The following is a 21,095-nucleotide window of genomic DNA, read 5'->3' as shown; positions in this document are numbered from 1 at the left end:
TTTCTCTCGCGCCCGGCTTCCGAAGCCGTAGGTGAACGGATGGGCCCAAGAGGCCATGACAGAGCGGAAACAGCTGCTATATCCGCATGACGTGCAAACGGGTGGGGAAAATCGTCCTCTCGTTCCTGGTTCTGGTGGATGTGCTAAGGCCGAGTGGATTGCATGCTGGAAGGACGGGTCGAACGAAGTCACAGAATTCCGTCTTTCAGTACAGCTGTAGTGATTACGTCCGTAACCCCCGTGTCCATGCGGTCAATCCCACCCCGGATCGTACGCGAACATATCCGGGGTGCATTTTGGCATGCATGCCCGACATGCTCTCCCGGTGTCGGAAGGTCGCTTCAAGCCTTTAGGTTGCGTCACCTCGCGTGAGAGGGCGGTTAGCCTTCTGTTGGGGCACAGAAGGACAAGACGTTCACGGGGCGCACCAGGCCGGTTGCGTATGACCTCACAACTGCTGCCAAGGCTGCTGCGACGCGTGTAAATTCTCACAAAAGCAGCTTTAGGGACAATATTGCTTACCGTGGATGCCTCGAGGTTGCCGATGTGATTCGAGGATATCCGGGGCACATGTACGATCCCCGGCATATAAGGTGGACGCTGGAGGACCAACCTTATCCCTGCACACCCTTGCTTCCTGCTGCCGCCTCCTGCAGATCGTACACATCAGTAAGCAGTTTCACCATACGTGTACAAACCCACCCCTCACCAGTAACCGTAGCCCAGCATGAGTCTGCCGCCACCAGCACCCAATCAGGCGTACTGCAAGGTGTCTGCCCTCGAGGGCGGACGCGTCGACATGGATCTCGATCAGCTCGTCGACGTCGCCAAACCAGGCGAGCGCGTCGACATGCCCGACATGATCTTTCTCCTCCGCCACTCCGTCACGGGCACCCCGTTCCTCTTCGACCTCGGCGTCCGCTCCGACCCCGAGAACCTTCCCGAGGGCCCGCTCGTCGTGAACGTGCGCATGGGGATCAAGCTCACGGGCCAGCCCGACCTGCACGCGACGCTCGCGCAGGGCGGGCTCACCCCCGACGCGATCCAGCACGCGATCATCTCGCACATCCACTACGACCACACCGGCGACCCGTCCCTCCTGCCCGCCGCGACGTTCCACCTCGGCGGCGACGCGCAGCCCGAGATCGCGCGTCTGGCGCCGCACTTCCACGACAGCATCTTCGCAATCGCGACGCCCCCCGAGCGCACGCGCTACCTGGACACGGCCGCGTGGCCGCCGCTCGGGCCGTTCCCGCACGCGCTCGACTTCTTCGGGGACGGGAGCGTGTACGTCGTGGACGCGTCGGGGCACGTCCCCGGGCATATAAACCTCCTCGCGCGCACGTCTGCGGACGGCGCGTGGATATACCTCGCGGGCGACAGCGCGCACGACTGGCGCGTCCTGCGTGGGGAGGCGCACTTCGCGCACCACCCCGTCGTCGGATGTTTGTACGCGGACCCGGAGGAGTCGATGCGCCACGTGGGGCGCATCCAGGAGCTGTTGAAGAACCCGAGGGTACGGGTGTTGCTGGCGCACGATATCCCGTGGTATAACGAAAACAAGGGCGGTCCTGCGTTCTGGCCGGGCGAGATACCGTCTCTGTAGAGGAGGCGTGTTAGAACAGATGCTGTATAAAAGATGTAGGAAGCGCGGCACGCGGCATGTGTAATACTAGCCGGCGTTACCGGTGAGATGTGTGGCGCTTCGCCATGATGTTCTATCGATATGTTGTAGTGAGTATGGACTGGCTCGATGAGCTACGGTCTCTGTAACTGCCAAAGTCATGAGCGGGCCGGCGCAGTCGAGCGGCGAGTGGGCTGGTATCCAGATAGAAGCACTTACTGGCGCACTTGGCAGCTCGCAGTGCAGGGTCGAGCTACGCAGTGAGCATTCCCTGGATTCGGCGTCCTTCGAGACAGCCGGCGGCGATGTGGTCAGTGCAGCGCTCACGCTCGGGGTGGCTGTATTAGCTGTATATCTTCGGAATCGCACGAGCGCTGTCGCAGACCCTGGGGGGAATATACCGGCCAATCATCACATGCAAGTGTTGTGCACGAGGCTCACGCGCGAAGCGGGTGTACCATCAGGTAACACGATCTGTCTAGATGGTCAGACGTGAGATACGATGGCGCGAGCGAGGCGTAAACATGGCTGCGTCATCGAGGCATCAGTCAATGGGGACTTGAATTAGTACTTATGTGACGCTCTCTGTAACGGATGCGGCGTTTGTGGGGAGATTTACGCAGGTCGTCGGACGGCAAGACCGCGACAGCGATAGACCGGGAGGAGTTTGACGGAACGTTCTCTACTGCCAGTGGGCGAGCTACCCATGCGGCGACGGTCGACCGTACGGTATTGTGAACTTGGGCTGAAAGTCTGTGGTGGTCAATGTACATATGCACGTACGGCGTAACTCACATGCAGTTGCCGACTGCGCAAGGGTGTGAACGTGAGTACGGCACATCAAAAAACATATGCGCACCTATCCGTATCGGATGCGTCACTACAGGGCATCCTGAATCTGGTGGTCTTCTGTTGAGCGGCGCCCGATCGAACGACAACTGCGGTAGGTCCCGGTCAGGAGGGATTAGCGGAACGTTCTCTCGCGACAACTGATCGATATTCCGCCTGAAATCGGAGGGACCGGCCATTGACCTGTCTATATGCCTGATGTGGCGGCGACCATGTGGTAGCTGGCGGATCGTGATCGCACGCATATGCGACAGGGCAGCAACTGTCAAGACTCCTGTGGTAGTGTAGTCTAATTGCTCAGGCGCACACTGGCGCAGCCGACCGGTAGGAGATGACCTCAACCGCGGGCTCGCGAGTCGCTGCCACAAGTGGGCACAACCCAGAGGTGCCTAAGCTACCGGCATACATTTCACACATCAGTGCGCTCGGTATACGCTCAATATAAAGAACATACATGCCTTTTCGGCCTTTGTTCTCATTGTTATGAGATATTTGACACTTGGTGCAGCGTATACTTCTCGGCAGGGATACATCCACTAGGCAAAGGAGAAGCTGATTCGTCGGGTGCCGCCGCCAGAGTCCCTGTTTGATAGTACAGCATCAGGACGAGGACGTTGAAGTGAAAACTCCATGAATGCCACCTATTCGAAATGGTCTATCGATACGGGAGATGGTGTATCGATGTCATCAAGCATGTGTCATCAGACACTATAACATATTAGTTGGCTGTACAACAAACCGACAGGAAATTAGGGCTCATTTGAGGACGGTCCGAGTTGTGATCATGCCGCCCACGATGCGGCGCTCGTGCGACAGTAGTCTTAGTGATCACGCCGCCCGGGATCGCGAAAGCAGAACAAACGTCGAACTCGTCCAGCGAAAAATGGCAAGGGTGGCAGGCTATGGCAAGTCTGTCACCGTGGGGAGAGAACAAGAGGCGGAGATGCGTTCCCTGTCGAGCCGTCGAGATTGCCGCCAGGAGAGCCGCTTGGGGTGCATAGAGGGCGTGTACGTACGCACTTGTGCGGAGTCATAAGAATGGGGAGTTCAATTTGAGCGATGCAGTCGCCCGGGCGTTCCGAGGCGAGCGAGGTCCGCGTTTTTGGTGAATCGAGTAGGGGTTCGCTGCACAGGATTCGCAGCGGCGCTCGACAGATGTGGTGAGCGGCAAGATAGAGCATGTCAGAGGGGCGCAGAGTTGAGACGATAGCTAAATGAATCGCAGTGTGGAGGTGAATCGCGAGATGGCGTTTGAGGAGGACGCCGGGGAATAAAGAGGAAACCACGAATGAATGAGGTAAGGAGAGGGTACAACGGGAGTAATAGAAGCGATAAGATGGAAGGCAAAGGCCGGAAGGGGTAGATTAGATCGGCTAATAGGAATGGTGATGGCAGAGTGTACAAGCCAGGGGAAGGCATCACCCGGAGTTCGGATATGGGAGTCGCGACGATGTCCTCCGACCCTCTTCGCGCTCTCTCTCACCCACCACCTCCACGACGGCCTGCCTTGCTGACGACGCCTCCATTCCTTCCCCGTCCCCCTCCCTCCGCTCCTTCCTCCGCTCCTCCGCTCCTCCTCTCTCCCTCTCCGCCCCGTTCGATGCCCGCGAGGACCCTCCCCACTTCGCCCGAGCCCGCTCTCAGCCCTCCTCGCTTCCATCCTCGGCCGTCGCCCCACGCCCCTCAGTTCATCTATCCACGCGGCCGCACAGACCGCGACGAGCCCGATTCTGTCTACGCCTTCAACGACCGGCCCCCACGTCCCCAGCACCCGCCCTACGCCCTCGCCATGCCCGCCCAGCGCGTGCGCATAGACACCAGCGCGAACGCAACAGCAGTCCCCTCCCAGGCTGCCCCAGACCAACGTGTCTCACATTCAGGCTGGTCCACCATTCCTCACCGTGTATACCCCGACCCAGCTACGATACCCCCGCACTGGCAAGTCCATCCATCCTTTCGCGACACCCGCCCGCCCGGACCACCCGGTACTGCGCTCCAAACAAATCCTACACTCCCATGGGCTCGTGCCGCCGCATACAACGTCAATAGTAACACCCGCATGCACCCGGTACAGACTTTCGGCGCGCCACCTCCGCCGATCCCGCACAAGGTCTGGATCTTGGACTGCAAATCGTGCGGCATGTTCCTCACCAACCGCGGCATGAAGGTGAGCATATCTCGCATCATGAGAGCACGAGACGGTGTCCGGAATATCGTGTGCGCGCCGCTGTTGTTCGGGATGCGCGAGACAATGATGTCCGGTATCATTCAATTGTTCTTGCTCTGTGAGAACGCGTAAATACAATGCACGGTGCATGGGCTACTCGCGAGTCTTTTTCCGCCTGGCATCGTGCGCATATAGTCGGCGAGGTCACCCAGCACGCCATCGATGATGGCTGGGAGGAACATACGCAGGGGATGCACCACAGAGAGCGCTCCCGCGAAGCTACGCCCGCGTATTCGCCGATGGCAGGTTTGATACGAGACTGACCGCCCTCGATCACAGGCCGTCCTTCTATTACGTCCCAACGTCCCTCTCTATTCCACGGATGCTCTCCCTATCAACTGCTCCGCGTTCTCGGCCCCCACCGACCCGCCCTCCCCGCCCGACCGTCCGTCCCCGCAGCATTCCGCAGATTCGTCCCCCTCGAGTTCAAGCTCAGCTGAGCCTCCCGCACCGCCTGCCGAACGCCCTCTTTCACGGACATGTGAATGTTTGACGCAGACGCTATGCTGTCATGGGTGCGGAAATGCGGTTGGATATATGATTGTCGCGCCTTGCACGCGGTGCACGTCGTCAATCACCGCAAACAACCGCGCCACGAACGGACACCGATTCGTCTTCTATTCTAGTGAGATTGTTGCATGCAAGCGCCACTATGTTGCGGGCGAGCCTGGCGTGATCCCGTTCCACCCGCCTCCGCAGGTCACCACAGTCGGGCCCATGGTCGTGACAGCGACAATGCATGGTGTGCAGAACGCCATGGGACGCCTCCAGATTGCCCCTGGCCCGAATACTCCGCCGCGCTCTACTACCCAGCAGCAGCTGGGGTACTCTCCGTCTTCGCCCACGTCGCCCTCGATGCCGTCCCTCGTTTCCTCCCCAGTTGTTGCTCGCACCAGTAGACGGACTTCTGTGGACCAGCCGCCTTCCGTCAACACCTCCTACGTGGTCCCAACGTCCCCCGGGTCACCGGGGTACCTGTCGCCCAGCGCCCTCGCTGCTCGCTCACGCGCGTCGTCCAACAGCGGTCCGTCTCCCAGTACGATTGTGCCAGACGTCGGCCAGATCCAGGATATGTCGCCCGCCCCACCTAACTCACACGCCGTGTCTCCCTCCGTTAGCGGCACACCTACCTTTGCCGACCCAGGCCCGCAAGGCTCCCCGCCCACCCCCGGGACCACATCCGTTTCCCGCGTGCGCGCCGCCTCGACCTCCGCCGCTCACCCGCTTGGTTTCCAGGCTTTCATTCCTCGCGCCCCCGTGCAGCTTGCTCCCGAGCCTGAGCGCGAGCCGCTGAGAGCAGGAGAGGTAGTGTACTGGCATCACCTCCTGCGCAGCGGCGAGTTACCGGCGGTGCTCAACGATGCCCGCGCCAGGATGGACACAGATGCACAGGCGGAGGCGGAGGAAGGCGCGAAGCTCGTTGAGGTGGCCGCCAGAAGAGCGAGTGTGGGTACGCGGAGAATCGTCGCAGGGCGATGATGAGCTCCATGCGGCCCGCAACCAGTACGACCGACTCCAAGGCGCACGCCCGCTCGATTCCCTATTCTGTTCTGTTCTGAATCACGCCCTCCGCGACGGTGAAGACTGCGGTCGAACCGCCCACGCCATCGACGAAAACGGACGGACCCGTATCTATCTGTTTATTCATCATTATCAGTGTATATTTTTCAACCCGGAGACCGACACCCATGCGCTCGCCCCGTCCTCCGCTCCAAAACGCGGACGACCCAGGGTCCTCGGCACCTGTCCCTCGACCGTGCGCCCCCCGCGCGGGGAGCGCCTGTGATTCCCCATTCCCCGACTCGCATGGACGATTTGAATATGTATATGTACATAGTACTCTGCCCCCGCCTCGTCCCACCCTCCCTTCATTGTTCCCCCTCCCCTCAGACTCGAAGCGCAAGTCGCGCCCCCCTCCGCCACGACCCCCGCACGCCGCTGTCCCCGCACATTCATGCCCTTTCTTGACGCCCCCTGCCCGCCCCCCGCAACGACCCGTACTCCGTACTCCGTAGATACCCTCCCCCACTGGATATCGTGTTCTCGCTCGTCTGTTTGGAACTTGTATCGATCACCCCCGCTGCCCGTCTCCGCACACCTCCTCTGCACACCACATTTGTCGATGTTCATTGTTCGCACTCGAATCGGTATGCACGCATTTTCGCAATCGGAACCGGAACCGGACGCGGTGGCGTTCGGTGCTGTCGGCGTGATTAGTTCGCCCCGCGGTGAGGAGGAACGACGTGGCGCAGCCACGGCGAGTTTTATATCTTCCAATATCCTGAGGAGCAGAAGTACCTGATGCGCAGTCGTCGACGGTACCCGATCATCCTCAGGCCGACGGACTGCGCTTGCCGCCACCTACTACCGTACACACCCCTGAGCTAGTATAATGAGGCTCAGGGGTTGTGTATCACTGTGCATGCGCCTCCCGCGCGCGTATGTACGCACGATCTCGATTCTCCGCGCAGCGCGCCGACGCGCTATGCAGATCGGTGGCTGTACACCGCCCCACGGTAATTACCACCCAGGGCAATCGCCGCGGGGCCAGTCGGGGGCATATTGGCGGTGATGGCCAGGCAGGGACGAGGGGTTTGAGAGCGTACAACAGAATATGATACGGCAGAGATATGCGATATGGTACATGTACATGATGATGCGAGAATCCGACAAGGACAACAAATGCGAATCGACTGCCGGGAAGCTGAACATGTGCATAGTACGTGGGGAGCTCGACCAACGGCCTCGACGACGAAGCCCCCGGGGCGACGCGACGGCGTGGGCGGATGCGCTCCACCACTAGTGCAGGGTGACCTTGTCGACGCCGATGTGGCGCAGGAAGCTGTTCAGGTTCATGGCGTGCGACGCGTGCACGTGCAGGTCGTAGTCGCGCAGGAGGTCCGCGAGGTCCGCGGCTGCCGGGTGCGCATGAGCGGAAATGTCGGGAAGGGTTAGAACGAGTTGGATCAAGAAGGCGAGCGGGGCTTACCGCTGAGCCCGTCGAGGGAGTTGACGTTCGCGGGCCACTTGGCGCTTCGCGTGCCGTCCGGGCGGACGACGTCCTTGAAGTTGGTCGTCATGTCGCTCCAAGTGATGGCGGAGTTCTCGCGGCGCGCCTTGCTGTCGAGCGCAACCAGAAAAATGGATATTCTCTCAGAGGGTTGTGCGGAAGGAAGTATGGCAGAGGCGTACGAGTTCTGCACGGCAGCCTGCAGCGCTGTGATCTGCTCGCGGCCGGCATCGACCTGGACGTTGAGGGGCGTGCCGAGGTGGTCGCGCACGAGTTGTTCTTTCACCTCCGCCTCAACCTGCCGTTTCACTTCCGCGCTGATCTGCTCCTTGATGCGCTTTCTGCCAACGGGGATCGGTCAGTGGGTCACGAAGGAGGGGGGTGCAGACAGGAAAGTACGCTCACTGCATCTCCTCCAGGGCCTCCTCCCGGAGCTTGCCTCTGATTGTGTCTTTCACATTGGCTACAATGTCCGCGCGCTGGGCGTCATGGTTCTCGATATCGACCTGGAGTTTCTTAATTTGGTCGTGTCCCTCTTGCTGTTTCGCGCGGGCGCGCCCGACAGGTTAGAGCGAACCCTATGGGCCGGGAAAATGGGCACTCACGATGGTCGGGCCCAAGGCCTTCACGCTATTGCCTTGGTCGACAAGGCTGTTCAAGGACTGATTCCTGTATGCAAACATTCATCAGCAGCGACCTGCGCCGATCGGTGGAAGCGCACTTACAACATGCCATGGGTCGTCTTCATGGAGCCCAAAAGCTCCATAACGACCGTTATATCGATCGGCGCCGGCGCCGTGACGCTGTTAGCGGGGGACGACATTGAGCACAAGGTAGGTCAGAAGGCCGAAAAAGACGATTAGGGGTGCGAATGTGAGTAGCGCGCTTATAGCAGACGAGACGAGCACGGTGAAGACGATGATGATCAGAGCAAGAGACATAGGTAGGTTTATGAGGGAGCACCACTTCGCAGGAGTCGGGCGCAAGCCCGGGGCATGCAGCGCACGGGACTGTGTTGAGAAGAGCAGCAGCTACCGCAGCACCGCCTGCTGCCGTACCACGCTCGTTCCTCGTTGCAGAGCACGCCTGTGGAATCGGGCGCACATGTGCCTAGGCCTCCTGCTCCGAAGCAAGATGACACCAGATGCGATCTGCGATCTCATTTATAGCCCTCGTGTGTGACCACTGACTAGCACGCCGTTGGCATCATCTGAACTACGCTGTGAGCACTGAGCATGGGTATGGTGAATGAGAACATAGCAAGAGTCGGTCTTACATATGACGTGTACAGCGTCCGGGGGTTTTTGGTACTTGAAGCTTGCATGCAGTATCAGCACCCTCATCGACGGTTGGCTTCTTCAGCGATAGCACGTAACAAGAGGGGTTCAGGAATCGACTTACTTACCGGGGTCGGTCTATCGACATAAGCCCATTTCCGGGACCCCCCTCCCCCCCTCCTCCCATATCGGGCAATTTTTCGCATATGTTTTCAACATGTCGCTCAAAACGGAAGCTGCAGGCGCCCATAGGATGACAGACATACCCAGAACATACTCGGTGGTCATCATGTTTGTCTGTCCAGATAAATTCAACAGCTATATTGCGAGAGCTCGCCGTACACATCCACTAGCTCGAGGGGCACACAGACTCGAAAGAATGAAACATCAATGTTTTAACACTAAAGGGTCGCAATGTTCGGCTTCTCGACGGCTCAGATGGCTGGAAAGGCCGCTTTCTGCTATCTGAGGTCTGTTGAGCACAGAAAATCGACCGTATACCTTCTCAAACCACCGAAACTGGGTGGAGCTGGAAGGCATACATCAACCGACATAAGCCCCCGGGGACCCCCCCCCTCCCCGACCCCAGGTCTCGGCATCTTCCGGTGAGCCCCTCTTGGCACGTAAAGCACGGCGCGTCGTGCTGCATGCCGAAGCCGCGTGTTGCACACATCCGATCACCTTCCATACATGAGAGTCACTAGACACGCTCGTCCAGATCTTTTGCGCAAGCTGTCGACGATAGAAACGTGAAGGGGTACATAGTAGAGAAACATAGAGTGTCATGACAGGTACCGCCGTGGCCGCCAATTCAGGCCTCTCCAACCCGACGGCCGAGCAATAGGAACCGGTAGGAGCGGCACGTGGCCCAAAACTTCTGCCGTGCACGGACCACCTGAGGCCTGGTATATAATCCTCTGTCGGACATGGTTGTTTCCTTAGAACATACTCAGCTAGGATCTATTTTATAGGTACTAACTCGAGTCTCGCATGTTTACACATGCCACATCCTTCTTGTCTAGTCGATGACACCAGCGCCCCCTCGCATAACCGAGAACATGGCCGCGTTCGCGCGGTCTCGAGGACGTTTGGCTCGCGTCTCCCGCACGCTGTTCGCAGCTGCGGGCGTGCGAGCCAGCGAGGACGGCGTACGTCTGATAGACCTTCTGTACTTTGATTTTATAATGCAATTTTCTCGTGCTTTAGTATCGTTAATGCATGCCTGAAGTGTAAAATGTGAGCTTCTAATAGGACGATTGCCATTCAGCTTGTCAACGTGAGCATCGTTCTTCCTTCCAGTAGACCATACACCGTCTGCCCAGGGGTTCCTAGGAGAGACAACGGCTCGAGTATTTGCGTCTATGCAGGCTCGAAAGAGACAGTATTATCCCCCGTGGACAGTGGTATATCGAGCGTGTATGTAAACTCGAGCTATGGCTGGGGCCTCGCCTGTGCGGCCAGCTTCTCCAGCACCCGCTCGTACAACAACCGCCCCACGACCCGCACCGCAGACACATCGCATATCACCCCAATGTCGATCGGTGCAAACTGCCCCGCCACGCCTCGTGCGACCGCGCCCTTGATCGCGTCCTGCACCAGCCCGCGGAAGTTTGGAATTGGCTGTAGCGCGGCAGTTGGTTCCCGGTCGCGCGACGCGAACGCCTTGGAGGGGCCGGAGAGGCGGCGGAGCGTGTGTCCGTCGGCGCTGTCGTCGAACAGCGAGTGCGAGCCATCGAGGATGACGACCCGCGCGCCCGCCATTAACCTGAAGTCCAGTGCGTGCCTGCACCAAACGCCCAACCTGTAAGTACGGTTCCCTTCTGAAAGCGCCAGGGTATGTACACACCTGAGGTCTCCATACAGGATCCGGAACCACCCCGCGGACTTCGCGAACGTGTCCACAACTGCCCCGCTACGCGCCGCCGCTGCGCGGATCTCCTCGAGCTCCGCGACAATCGGGAGCGTCTCGCGCAAGAGACTGACCAGCCGATGCAACGTGCTTGTGAGCGGGCCGTGCCGCAGCAAGTTACGCATGTACGGCTCGACGTCCTCATGCGGGTTGTGCGTCGCCGGGAGCGACTCGCCGTCGACCTCCATGTCGTCGTCGCGCTCGACGCGCCCAAAGCGGAGGTGGTACGACCCGCCGGTGGAGCTGAGCTGGTCCGTGCAGGTGAGCGAGAGCGTGTAGTCTGCCGCGTATGCGAACTCGACAGTCTGTAGGTCGAACGAGAGCAGCCGGACGTCTGTCCATAGATGCTTCGTCGACATTTGGGCAACTGCCCGCCGAATGAGCATGCCAGTCTGCGTTGAGCTGAGACGCAAGACGTACCTTCGCGGGCGATGACGACCATCTTTGACACGCGTGCCCACTCCTCGAGGAACTCGTCGACGCACTTATCCACGTCGTCCGACAAGAAGGACACGATCGCCTCGCGCGTGTCGTACACAATCCGCTTCGAGGGACGGATGACCGACGTCCCGCTTGCACGCTTCCCGATCGGCTGCTGCACGTACTTGAGCTTCACGCAGGTGACCACCTTCGCCTGGTCGTTTGACCACCAGTTGAGCGGGATGACGCGGATATTCGGCATCGCCGCCTCCTCAGCGGGCGCGCCCGATAGGATGTCGCGAGAGAGCACACAGAGCGCGGGAATGGAGCGCGCGAGTGATGACTGGATGTGCGCGGCGTCGAGAGCACCGATGCTTGCGGTCGAGTTGACGTGTGTATATGGAATCTGCCGCAGCTTGAACTGCTGCTCGACCTTGGTGTACGCCACACGTGCGCTGAAGTTTCGTTAGTCCTGTTTATTCTTATGTGGTCGGGGTGCGGCTTACCAGCAGTACGCGTAGAGCTCTCGCAATACCTTGGTCTCCAATCGGAAGCTGCGAAGCATCAATACGTGTGCAACGGCGCCAAATGATAGAGACGCACCTGGTAGGGTTCTGCTCCGCAGGTGCGGTGGGGACAGCGTCGGCTCGGTCATCCCGTTTCCGCTTCTGCCCCACAACAGGTTCCGGCCCGTGTCCAGGCTCCACCACCATGTCGCCGGTATGCAAGCGGTGAATGTCGAGCCATCCGATATCCTCCATAATCAGGTTGTTGTACATCGTGTCGCGTTGGACCTTGACGTTGATCAGTGCATAGCGGTAGTCGTTGTCCGTGATGACCAGGACGAGGTAGTGGCTGGTGAAGTTCGCGAGCTGGATGTACAGCTTCCCTCGCGCGTCGGGGCCCAGCTTCGCGATTTCTGTGCAGCGGGATCAGCATGGAAAATACGGGCATGACAGGAACCGCTGACCCTCGGGCAGGAAATTGCGTTCCCGGAAGCTCTGCAGACCGACGTACTGCACCTTCTGCTCTGCGAGGTCCGTGATAGTCTACAGAGAGAAGATCGTTAGTTTAATTTGAATTATAATGAAAGAGGTTGTGCACGCACGCTGAGGCGCAGCCGAATCAAGGCTTCGGGCAATCTCTGTGGCGAGTCGTTGAGCCTGTCCGATATCGCAGCAAAGCGAGGTCCACGGCCCGCCGCTGCGAGATCACCGGTGTCGCAAAGAGTAAGACGTCCCGTTCTGGGGTCGACCGTCACGATGACCACCTCGTCTGCGCACAGGTGCACGCGCAAAGAGGGCGCCCCCTCTGATAGCGAAGTATTAGCAGCTATTGTGATAAGACAGCTATGTGACGTACCGTTGGTGACGAAGGTGACTTCGCCGGGGGCAGAGAAGACGTTGCGTGTGTGAACGTTTTCCATCAATTCCCGTTGGAAGTGCTTCATGATGCCCTCCGTATGTCGTCGGATGACTCTGCGGAGCAGGCTCTCGAAGTCAAGATCATTAGGGTCCTGCGGCCACAGCTCAGCCCTAATGTCGAAGCGCAAATGGGAAAAACGCACGATTGCTAGTTGTTCTGGAGGAATGTACGCGTCCTCTGGGCCAATGTTCACACCGAGCGTGCCTTGCGCGGGCTCCCACTGTACGTCGAATCGCAGGTGCTCAACCTCGTCCGAGGGACGTGCGCGCTCCAGCTTCGAGCGCTCCTGCAGCTCCGCCAACACACGCGCTTTTGGTGAGCGCATCGCCTGCCGCCCCGTCTTCTCCTTGACTCGTATGATGGATATACTCAATTTGCCGCCTAATTGCGGCGTTCGATTTCGTGCTTGTGAGGAGGCCTGCTGGCCGGGAAGCGGCTTCCATAGCCAGTACGAGACGACCATCTTCTGCCGACTGTTGGTCATTTCTACCTTCAGGTAGTCTGCCCAGCCGAGAGAGCGCATGTGCTCAGCCTAACAAGTCGTCAGCTGAAGGGGTCTCTAGGTATTAGGAAGGACCAACCTGATACCACAAGATCTCAAGCTGGTAAGAGAGAGACATCATTTCTAGAAACCATGACGTCAAGATAGGAAGATAGGCTGCGGAGCTTTGGGCACTACTTACGCAGGAAGTTGAACACGCGCACAAGGGGTGCATCCACCACCCCTTCTGGCAATTCCGGTCGTGTTGGAGCCTCCACCCCAGGAGGAGGCGGCGCGTCGGGGGGTAAATAGAACGCTAATCGGGCGTCTGCCTCATCGGTGATATTGCGCTTCAAGACCCCCGTCGGCGTGCGGGGAAAGTCTGCGGACTGTCAGTACGATACACAAATATGATGGCGTATGCCCTCCTACCTTGCATTCCCGTCAAGTCCCCACCTACCTTAAAAAGGAACGTAACGTTGACGAAAAACCACCCGTCGGTCTTGCCCGCTCCCTGCAAGCAGAGGGACGCCTCGAACAGTTTTGGAGCGGTGAACCAGACACGTCCCTCCGCTAACGAGAGTGCAAGATGAGAAATTGCACTTACCCACGCTGTCTTATTACCTACCTATTCGATATTGGGACAACTCCCATGGAACAATCTCGGATGTCCGAAGTCGATATCGCATAGCATCCTCGATATCCGCCAAGGTCTTCGCCACTTCTTCGTCAGTTAATGGTACAGGGGGAATAATAAGCTCCTAGGAGAGTCGGCATCAGCACTGGCATTATATGAAGGAAGAATATGGTGAGGCCGCTTTGCGGGCCAGGATATGGTCCTTAATAACGAGAGAGCACAGACGATGACGCAGGCGCAGTCGCAAATATCCAGATCATACCTTGATACATGATGGTAGTCGACGGTAGGTGCCAGTGGTGAGGACGTCCAGAGACGTCAATAGGTCGTGATTTCGTAATCTGTCCTCAGAGTGAGTGAGCACATATGAAACACAGACACAGTATGAGGGCTGATAGCGGTCCGCCGACCTTGCAGCGCTTCGACCGAATGTGCACCTGGTGATGATGCCGCTCTACGGAAGACAGACGCACCGTGCAGGGTCCAAGCTCTCCTTGCCATATTTCAGGCCCATGATTGCTTCCTCAAACTGGCCGTTTTGGTCCATAAGAAACGCCGTGATGTTCTATCGCGCTGAATGAGTACGGGGGTACCAAGCCACGCAGCAGCAAAGATGTGCACCATGGCCTTCTGGACCACGCTCGCGTCGCGAGACCATTTCGCAATAGCATAGAGTTTCACAACTTGTCGTTTGAACTTGACTACCCAGTCGGCCAGGGAGCGTTTGCGCGCGGCGTCGGACATAGTGGGCATGCTGCCACAGACACGATGAGACCGGCCACAGAGACCTCACCTGCAGCACGCGAACTTACGTTTCGGCGAACTCTGTCAGCTCAGCATACATCGCCTGCACCAGTCTGGATGTGAGTTCTCCGAGGGGAATCTGGCCATCCGTCACGACTGGGAGCTCCTTCTCGAGTTCTTCCGGGGAAGGTTCATGCGGTGCGAGGTCGCCGTTTTGGAAGGGTGGAGGGAGGTGCGAGGATGTGCCATTCACAACGAGGCCGTTGACAGCCTGTTCCATTGAGCGGTATGTTACGCTATTTCATGTATAACCAGATGAAGGGCGGCCGATGCGACCGTGGCCAGGGTGGTGGTGGCGGGAGACAAGAATAAAACGAGCCACAAGCGGCGCGAACAGTTTCGGACGCGTTGTTAGACGCCCAACGCGTAATTGCCCCGATCAATTTAGCGCCATCCATGAGCAGAGCGGCGGGCGCCTCCTCCTCCTTGTGCATAGACCTCTTCCTACCTCTTCGCGCGGCCCCTTCTCGCCTGCGAATGTCTTTGCATTGGATTCAAGTTCCTCCTACCACTCGTCCTATCATCATTATCTCCTCTGGAGAACTTCTCACAGTGTCCGTGCGGTGCCATTTATCCTCTCGCGGTCTCGCCCCGTCTGCCCCGGTACATAATCGGCGAACCGCATCAAGCCAGTTGTTGCAATGATTCATCTCTCGTGCCGGCCTGCATGATGATTACGACTGCGGCAATGTCTAGACTCAAAATCCACGATGAGCATGCGCGCCATAGCGTGTCAACACGCTGAAAGATCGGTGTGCTAAGGGGAGATGCGGTGCAGCAGGTCGTCGAAGGACGTCTTTTCTTTCAATCCTAGCCGAGCCCACCTTCAGAAGAAACCGGCGAGCTAGGGCACGATACGAGCTCGTCATTAATGTCAGTGCCAGCTGCATGCACCTAGTACACCACACTCAGGCATGTTCCATCCAACAGATATTAAAACCTTGACTGGCTGTTGACAGGTCTTAATTATTAGTGAATTTTCCCATTCGAAGCGGGGGTGCGGAGCTTTCTGGCTCTGAGTGGTGGTACTAGAGGTAACAACCCTTCCCATTCGCATCCTTCGCCGCGAGGCTGTGCGCGCTATTCAACGCCCCTCAACCGATCCTTCTTCACGTCCGAGCCACCGACCACCTCCAGGTGGACCGCCTACGGCACGTCTACCGGCCCCTTCCCATGCCACAGCCCACAACCACAGGCACGGAGCTAAGAAGAAGCCACCACACGCACCGCAGTCAGTCACCAGTGTCTGGTGGGTACGTCGAAAGCGCCATTAACGGGAAATGGGCTGCTCATGCCGCACCCCTTGCGCTAGGTGTGCGTACATTTGGGCGCTGCCTTTCTAAAACGGCAATCTGGGTGCTGAACCATAATGTGACGTATGACTTGCAGCCAAAGGAAGTGACGGGGGTGCCCTGTCCCCGCTAGGCCCGTTCATTGCGATCTCGTTCTTAAACCGCTGATTAACACGAGCCAGTAATCCACCATCCCCTCGCACCCCTTGCCCCTCGTAGCATTCAGCCATACCACCAGCCCTCAGATCTCAGAGGACATGTCTTATCCCCCTCATGAAGTCGACAGGTCCTCGGCTGGCGAATCATTCCAGCCGCCTCCTGTCGTACACCTTGCTAGTCTCTCCGATGCTGACACAGCTTCCGTTGGCGCAGACCACGGCGGGCCTGCCGTAAGTAGACTGCGTAACTCCCGAGAATCCGACCTCTGAAGCATATGCACCGGCGACAGCAGCAGCCTCCGATAGACAAGACAGTCAACAAGCGACCTGATATTCCTTCGCTCAGGGATATATATCCGCGAGTACGTCCTGCATACGTCCTGCATACCTCAGGATCGTTCCCTCATCAGCGTTTGCATCATCCAGTTCATGAGCTCAAGTGATCCCCGCGCCAAAGTATACACGCCAGAGCAGCAGAAAAAGGCTTGGTCAGATTCCGCGGAGACAGTGCAGAAATGGAGCGACCAGATGGTAGAGCAGTGGAACAAGGAGATCGATACCTATCTCGTCTTCGTACGTACTTAAGCAACTCGCGAATGCGTGACACTATGACTTATCAAGCCTCTACAACCTCCTAGGCTGGCTTGTTCTCCGCGATCCTCACCGCATTCAACGTACAGTCATACGTCCTCCTCCAACCCGACGCGCGGGACCCATCTACTCCTGTCTCCGCCCAATCCTCGAGCACGTCCTCCATACGCGCCTGGGCCATATGGCTGAACGGATTGTGGTTCTCGGGTCTTGTCCTTAGCCTTGCCTCGGCCGCGCTCGGAATCTCGGTGAAACAATGGTTGGACGAGTATAGCAGGGGCCTGTCTGGTGCATCCCGGTCTGTCGCTCGGGCGCGGCAGTACCGACTGAATAACCTCAACAAGTGGCGTGTAAGCGACATCGTCGACATCATCCCCATCCTCCTTCAGCTTGCGCTCGCGTGTTTTCTTGCTGGGCTCCTCATTCTCCTCTGGACGCTGCATCATGCTTTGGCGATCGCCGTGTCCGCCTTCGTTGGGTTCCTCGCCATCTTCACAATCGCTACTACACTCCTCCCACTCTTCGAAGAAAGTTGCGCCTATCTTTCTCCGCAGACCCATATGCTCGACTACCTCTTACAGCCGAACCACTTCAAGAATTGGATACCCACTCTTCCCACCAAATCGTCCGAGTCCAGATCATCTCCATTATGGCGGCTGGCCAGGCCCAACCCGGGCCCGGTGATAGCAGTGGCCACTCGTCCTGCTCGCAAACAGCGTGTTGGTCGGGTCGCACAGCTGGCCACCAAGCTTGTCCAGAACATCAAGAGCTTCGTTCCAGCAGTTGCACAGCTGGCCACCAAGCTTTTCCAGGGTGTCAATGGCTTCGTTCGTGCGAAAAGCGGCACCCGGCCGACAAGGCAGGGACGAGAACAGTCGACCATCAACAAGATCGCTAAAGAGCTGGACATTCAACTCCTGGTCGAGGCATGCAGCTACACCCTGCGTCCAGAGGCTCTCTCCGCGGCGGCGGTATGCCTCACGGCTCTCAAAGACGACGATGTCCTGCGCTTTTTCCAACGACTCCGCAAATCCACCCGCGCGCATTTTGGGTCCAAGGCAGACGAGAGCTCAGGCCCCCTGGGTGTGGACAACGAGCATCAACTTTTGTGGTTCCAAATCATGCTTTGCGCGCTCAATGCTGGCGACAAGAGTCTCTCGCCCGAGGACATCAAGGCCTTGGGCCTTTACGCTCATTGGGGACAATGGCCAGCTGACATGAGGGAAGCTGACGCAGAATGGGCCGGGTACTGTCTTTCCTCGATCTTGGAGCACCTTCAAGCACCCATCACCTCGGAGGAGACTCCAAGATACCAGCCTAGCCTACTCGATGGAGCGATGCAAGCCTTACTTTCCAACGTAATCAAGCGCGAGGGTCCATTGTGGAAGGTCGTGCTGCAGGGTAAAGTTATCCTTATGTTCAAAGGCTGCGTGCAAATTATGCTGATTCAACCCCCACGAAAAGTCGTCTCCAACTCCTATCGGGCAGTTCGCTTGAGCGAGTCCAAACTCCTCGAGGTTTCGTCACCGAACCTGATCCAAGCGCTGAAATCATCGCATGGGTACGCGGGAAATGTCCGCCGCTTCCTGGAGGGCGCAAATCGAGCCTTGACGTCACCCCTTGCCATCGACAACTGGATCTTGAGAACAACAATTCGCACTTACACGGGAGACGTCCTCACTGAGGTGGCTCGCAATCTCTTCAAACTCCCAACGCCGACCTTCCTCACCAATCTCCTCTACTACGATCTCATAGACAGCCTTGCAGACCAGATGGCGCTAGACGGCCCGGGAGTGCTACTATGCATACCCGGCGACTCCATTCCGGATTTCGTGCGCATGCTCGACGAACTTGCTACTCGAAGCCGAGAAGATCCTGGATCTTGGGGCCCCTATGAGCCAGCCCTCAACGACCTCAGGCAGCAGGTGGCGCCCAGAGTGGTCGGCGGCTCGATGGATCAACCCACCTGACGTACCAGAGTACGTCCATCTCTGTCAGGTAGTGACTGTAGCTACTTGATGCACTAACTGGCGGGAAACTGGCTCCGTGTAGGTCATATCGAAGACGTCTGAAGGCATCCTCCTACGTAGACATGGTGCAAGGTTTTTCCGGAATCTGAACGCACAATGGCGAACGACTTACCCGCATTCACTCCATCCGAGGCATAATGCCTCTCGAACCGTCACCATTGTCCGCGTGATGCTTCCCTCACATGCGCCCCGATGTACAAACTCTCAACACTTTTCTTCCAAGCTGCCGCTCGTCGTCGTATGCTTCTTTATTTTCCGCCTATATACAGTATGAGTTGCCGTGGTTGTATGAATTAGGAAGTTCCTCTCTCGCTATGACCTTGTACTGTCTGATCAGTGTTCACGGCCTTTGTCTGCATGCGCGCTAATTTATATATTCGTTCGTCTACCGTCCTGTAGAATTGTACTCACGTATCTCCGGTCGCTCGATATAAGTACTTACCTGACTTCATGACCTCAGCGGAGTTCTCACAAAGCCCGCATGAGACCCTAGGATTCGTTACCGATACCTCGCGGCACCCACCCGGCAATCGCATCAAGCGAGTTGTCGCAATGTCAATGTCATGATCCAGGATTTCAACTCATGTCGGCCTGCTTGATGATTACTGCTACAACTACGTACGACAATGTTTCGATTTGGCAAATACCATGATCAGCGTGTACGCCACATGGCGTGAGTGCGGTAGGGAGAGATGCGGTGTGAAAAGAGCGGAGGTCGCAAAAGACAAACTAACAACTGTACAAGGGACTCGGCCACACGCCGACAGAACGCCCCCGCGGCTCGAACAACCCAGCCTCCACTCTAGATGGTTCAAACTAAGCCACCGGTCAATACGCCGTGCACCGCGGGACCGCGGAAGGGTACTCACCAAGTTACCCATATGGTAGCACGCCGGTCATCGCAACAGCCGGAGCTGCTGGGCGACGACCATCGAATCCTGCGTCAAGCGCTTCCCGTTCTTTTCCAGAACCCACTTCCGCGCGTACTGGTCGTTGTGCTGCTTCGCCCACGCGGTCGGCGCTGGCTCTAAGGCCCGCACTGGGCTCGCGCGAATCGTGACCGGCGCGGGCTGCGTGCTCCGACCGCGCTCGCTACCACGGTTGTCGTCTTGGCGTCGCGGGGTGGCAGGGAGACCCGCGGGGCGTGGCTTTGGCCTGGGTGGCGTGGGCGCCCGCACGGGTACAGACGCGGGTATGGGGGGAGGTTCCTTCAGAGGGAGTTGCGGGACTTGTGGGTATTGGTCTTGGGTGATCGTAACGAGCATAGCTCGCGAGTTCACATGTGAGTGCGAAGGACCAGATCTTCGCGGTGGCGCAGACAACGGAGCAACCTCCTCGTGTTGCTCAGGCAAGGGTGTGGTGTGGTGGCGTGCGGGGTGAGTTGCGGCGGGGGCTGAGGCGGGGGTTAACCTTGGCAGTGGTAGCGATTCAGTTCGCACCAGCGCGCGGTCCGCGTGAAGAAGAGGGTCCTTCGGAGGCAGTGGCAGAGGGAGGGGGCGTGATTTGGTGCGTGTATAGGGACGCACGGGGGCCTCAGCTGGGGATGCCCGTGCCGTGGGTGGAAGTTTGGACATCACTGCGGAGGCGCTCCGGGAATGGGTGCGCGCAGGTGGGGAAATGACTATGGGTTCTGCGGTCGACGCGGAAGCCAGTACAAGAACGCGCGACCCGCTTCGCGAATGCGAGTGAGACCTGGACTGTGACCTGAGAGGAATGATGATTTCGCCCAGAGTGCTCGAACTCGGGAGAGGCGGGACTGGTAGAGCACGCAGTCGTGTGACTGGTGATGTTGACTTCGAACGTCCTGATTCCGTCGGTATAGCCGACGGAGACCACGAGCTGAGAGGATAGTGACGTTCCCAAGGATAGCGATCAGCTCCAGCACCGAATGGCGTCTGCGGAGGGATAGGAGGCAGCTGGGGGATGGTTTCGACGTCGCCGGGCATGTAGGCAGATGTCCTATATGTTCACAGTGGTTGGCGTGTGAGACGGATAAATGTGAGAAGCAGGACTAGCGACGGAGCCGGAGAAGGTGGGGAAGCACATGTTAGCACGGTTCCTGGTAGATATATCGTAAGGGACGGGGGTCGAGTTTTGCCTCGTCGCGGGCTCGACATTTCGAGCTCCCCACATGCAGGCGCTGTAACGTGATGGGGCGACAAACGGAAACATGTTCTGATCCAGCCCCGAATGCGCAGTCGCTAAGGACGTCGCGATGACGATGGAAAGACAGTGCGTGGCCGGTCCGGACGCTGGAAGGCATGAAGGATTGTTGCGGTGCGTGCAAGTGATGTTTTCGGGAGGCGGTGGTGAGTGTAACCTCGGATCTGTGGCCAGATCTGTGCACTATTTCCGGGTTTG

At 58.2% G+C, this 21,095-nt stretch overlaps 6 protein-coding genes across 6 annotated transcripts; 3 read left to right on the top strand and 3 right to left on the bottom strand.

The window, feature by feature from the left end:
• Positions 1-727: 727 nt before the first annotated feature.
• On the top strand, positions 728-1,606 carry TRAVEDRAFT_17633 (uncharacterized protein; the record flags this gene model as incomplete). Its single annotated transcript, XM_008035288.1, has 1 exon — positions 728-1,606. One exon carries the CDS (start codon positions 728-730, stop codon positions 1,604-1,606), a length of 879 nt encoding a protein of 292 aa, XP_008033479.1.
• Positions 1,607-4,343: 2,737 nt separating this feature from the next.
• Positions 4,344-6,722, top strand: TRAVEDRAFT_26581 (uncharacterized protein). Its single transcript, XM_008035376.1, has 2 exons — positions 4,344-4,640; positions 4,980-6,722. The coding sequence occupies exons 1-2, from the start codon at positions 4,533-4,535 to the stop codon at positions 6,177-6,179; spliced, it is 1,308 nt and encodes a 435-aa protein (XP_008033567.1). The 5' UTR covers positions 4,344-4,532; the 3' UTR covers positions 6,180-6,722.
• A 580-nt stretch (positions 6,723-7,302) lies between these two features.
• TRAVEDRAFT_56301 (uncharacterized protein) lies at positions 7,303-8,658 on the bottom strand. Its single transcript, XM_008035805.1, has 6 exons — positions 8,436-8,658; positions 8,316-8,379; positions 8,116-8,249; positions 7,893-8,051; positions 7,690-7,820; positions 7,303-7,615 (listed from the first exon to the last, which is right to left on the bottom strand). The coding sequence occupies exons 1-6, from the start codon at positions 8,531-8,533 to the stop codon at positions 7,500-7,502; spliced, it is 702 nt and encodes a 233-aa protein (XP_008033996.1). The 5' UTR covers positions 8,534-8,658; the 3' UTR covers positions 7,303-7,499.
• A 1,760-nt stretch (positions 8,659-10,418) lies between these two features.
• On the bottom strand, positions 10,419-14,883 carry TRAVEDRAFT_17631 (MED14-domain-containing protein; the record flags this gene model as incomplete). The annotated part of the gene is made up of 16 exons (XM_008035287.1): positions 10,419-10,788; positions 10,834-11,263; positions 11,317-11,771; positions 11,823-11,870; positions 11,920-12,235; positions 12,287-12,365; positions 12,425-12,627; positions 12,679-13,273; positions 13,323-13,366; positions 13,425-13,611; positions 13,683-13,795; positions 13,851-13,983; positions 14,122-14,200; positions 14,333-14,424; positions 14,445-14,613; positions 14,672-14,883. The coding sequence occupies 16 exons, from the start codon at positions 14,881-14,883 to the stop codon at positions 10,419-10,421; spliced, it is 3,525 nt and encodes a 1,174-aa protein (XP_008033478.1).
• Positions 14,884-16,542: 1,659 nt separating this feature from the next.
• On the top strand, positions 16,543-16,976 carry TRAVEDRAFT_115042 (uncharacterized protein; the record flags this gene model as incomplete). The annotated part of the gene is made up of 2 exons (XM_008036271.1): positions 16,543-16,680; positions 16,752-16,976. Coding segments are annotated over 2 exons (363 nt in total), but the record flags the coding sequence as incomplete, so codon positions are not given.
• Positions 16,977-19,321: 2,345 nt separating this feature from the next.
• Positions 19,322-20,753, bottom strand: TRAVEDRAFT_69287 (uncharacterized protein). Its single transcript, XM_008036270.1, has 2 exons — positions 19,604-20,753; positions 19,322-19,550 (listed from the first exon to the last, which is right to left on the bottom strand). The coding sequence occupies exon 1, from the start codon at positions 20,678-20,680 to the stop codon at positions 19,631-19,633; it is 1,050 nt and encodes a 349-aa protein (XP_008034461.1). The 5' UTR covers positions 20,681-20,753; the 3' UTR covers positions 19,322-19,550; positions 19,604-19,630.
• Between the last annotated feature and the right edge of the window lie 342 nt (positions 20,754-21,095).

Source organism: Trametes versicolor (assembly GCF_000271585.1).
Source record: "Trametes versicolor FP-101664 SS1 unplaced genomic scaffold TRAVEscaffold_2, whole genome shotgun sequence".
Classification (NCBI taxonomy): domain Eukaryota; kingdom Fungi; phylum Basidiomycota; class Agaricomycetes; order Polyporales; family Polyporaceae; genus Trametes; species Trametes versicolor.
Note: the sequence above shows the minus strand (reverse complement) of the source record. Positions and strands in the feature narration are given on the sequence as shown.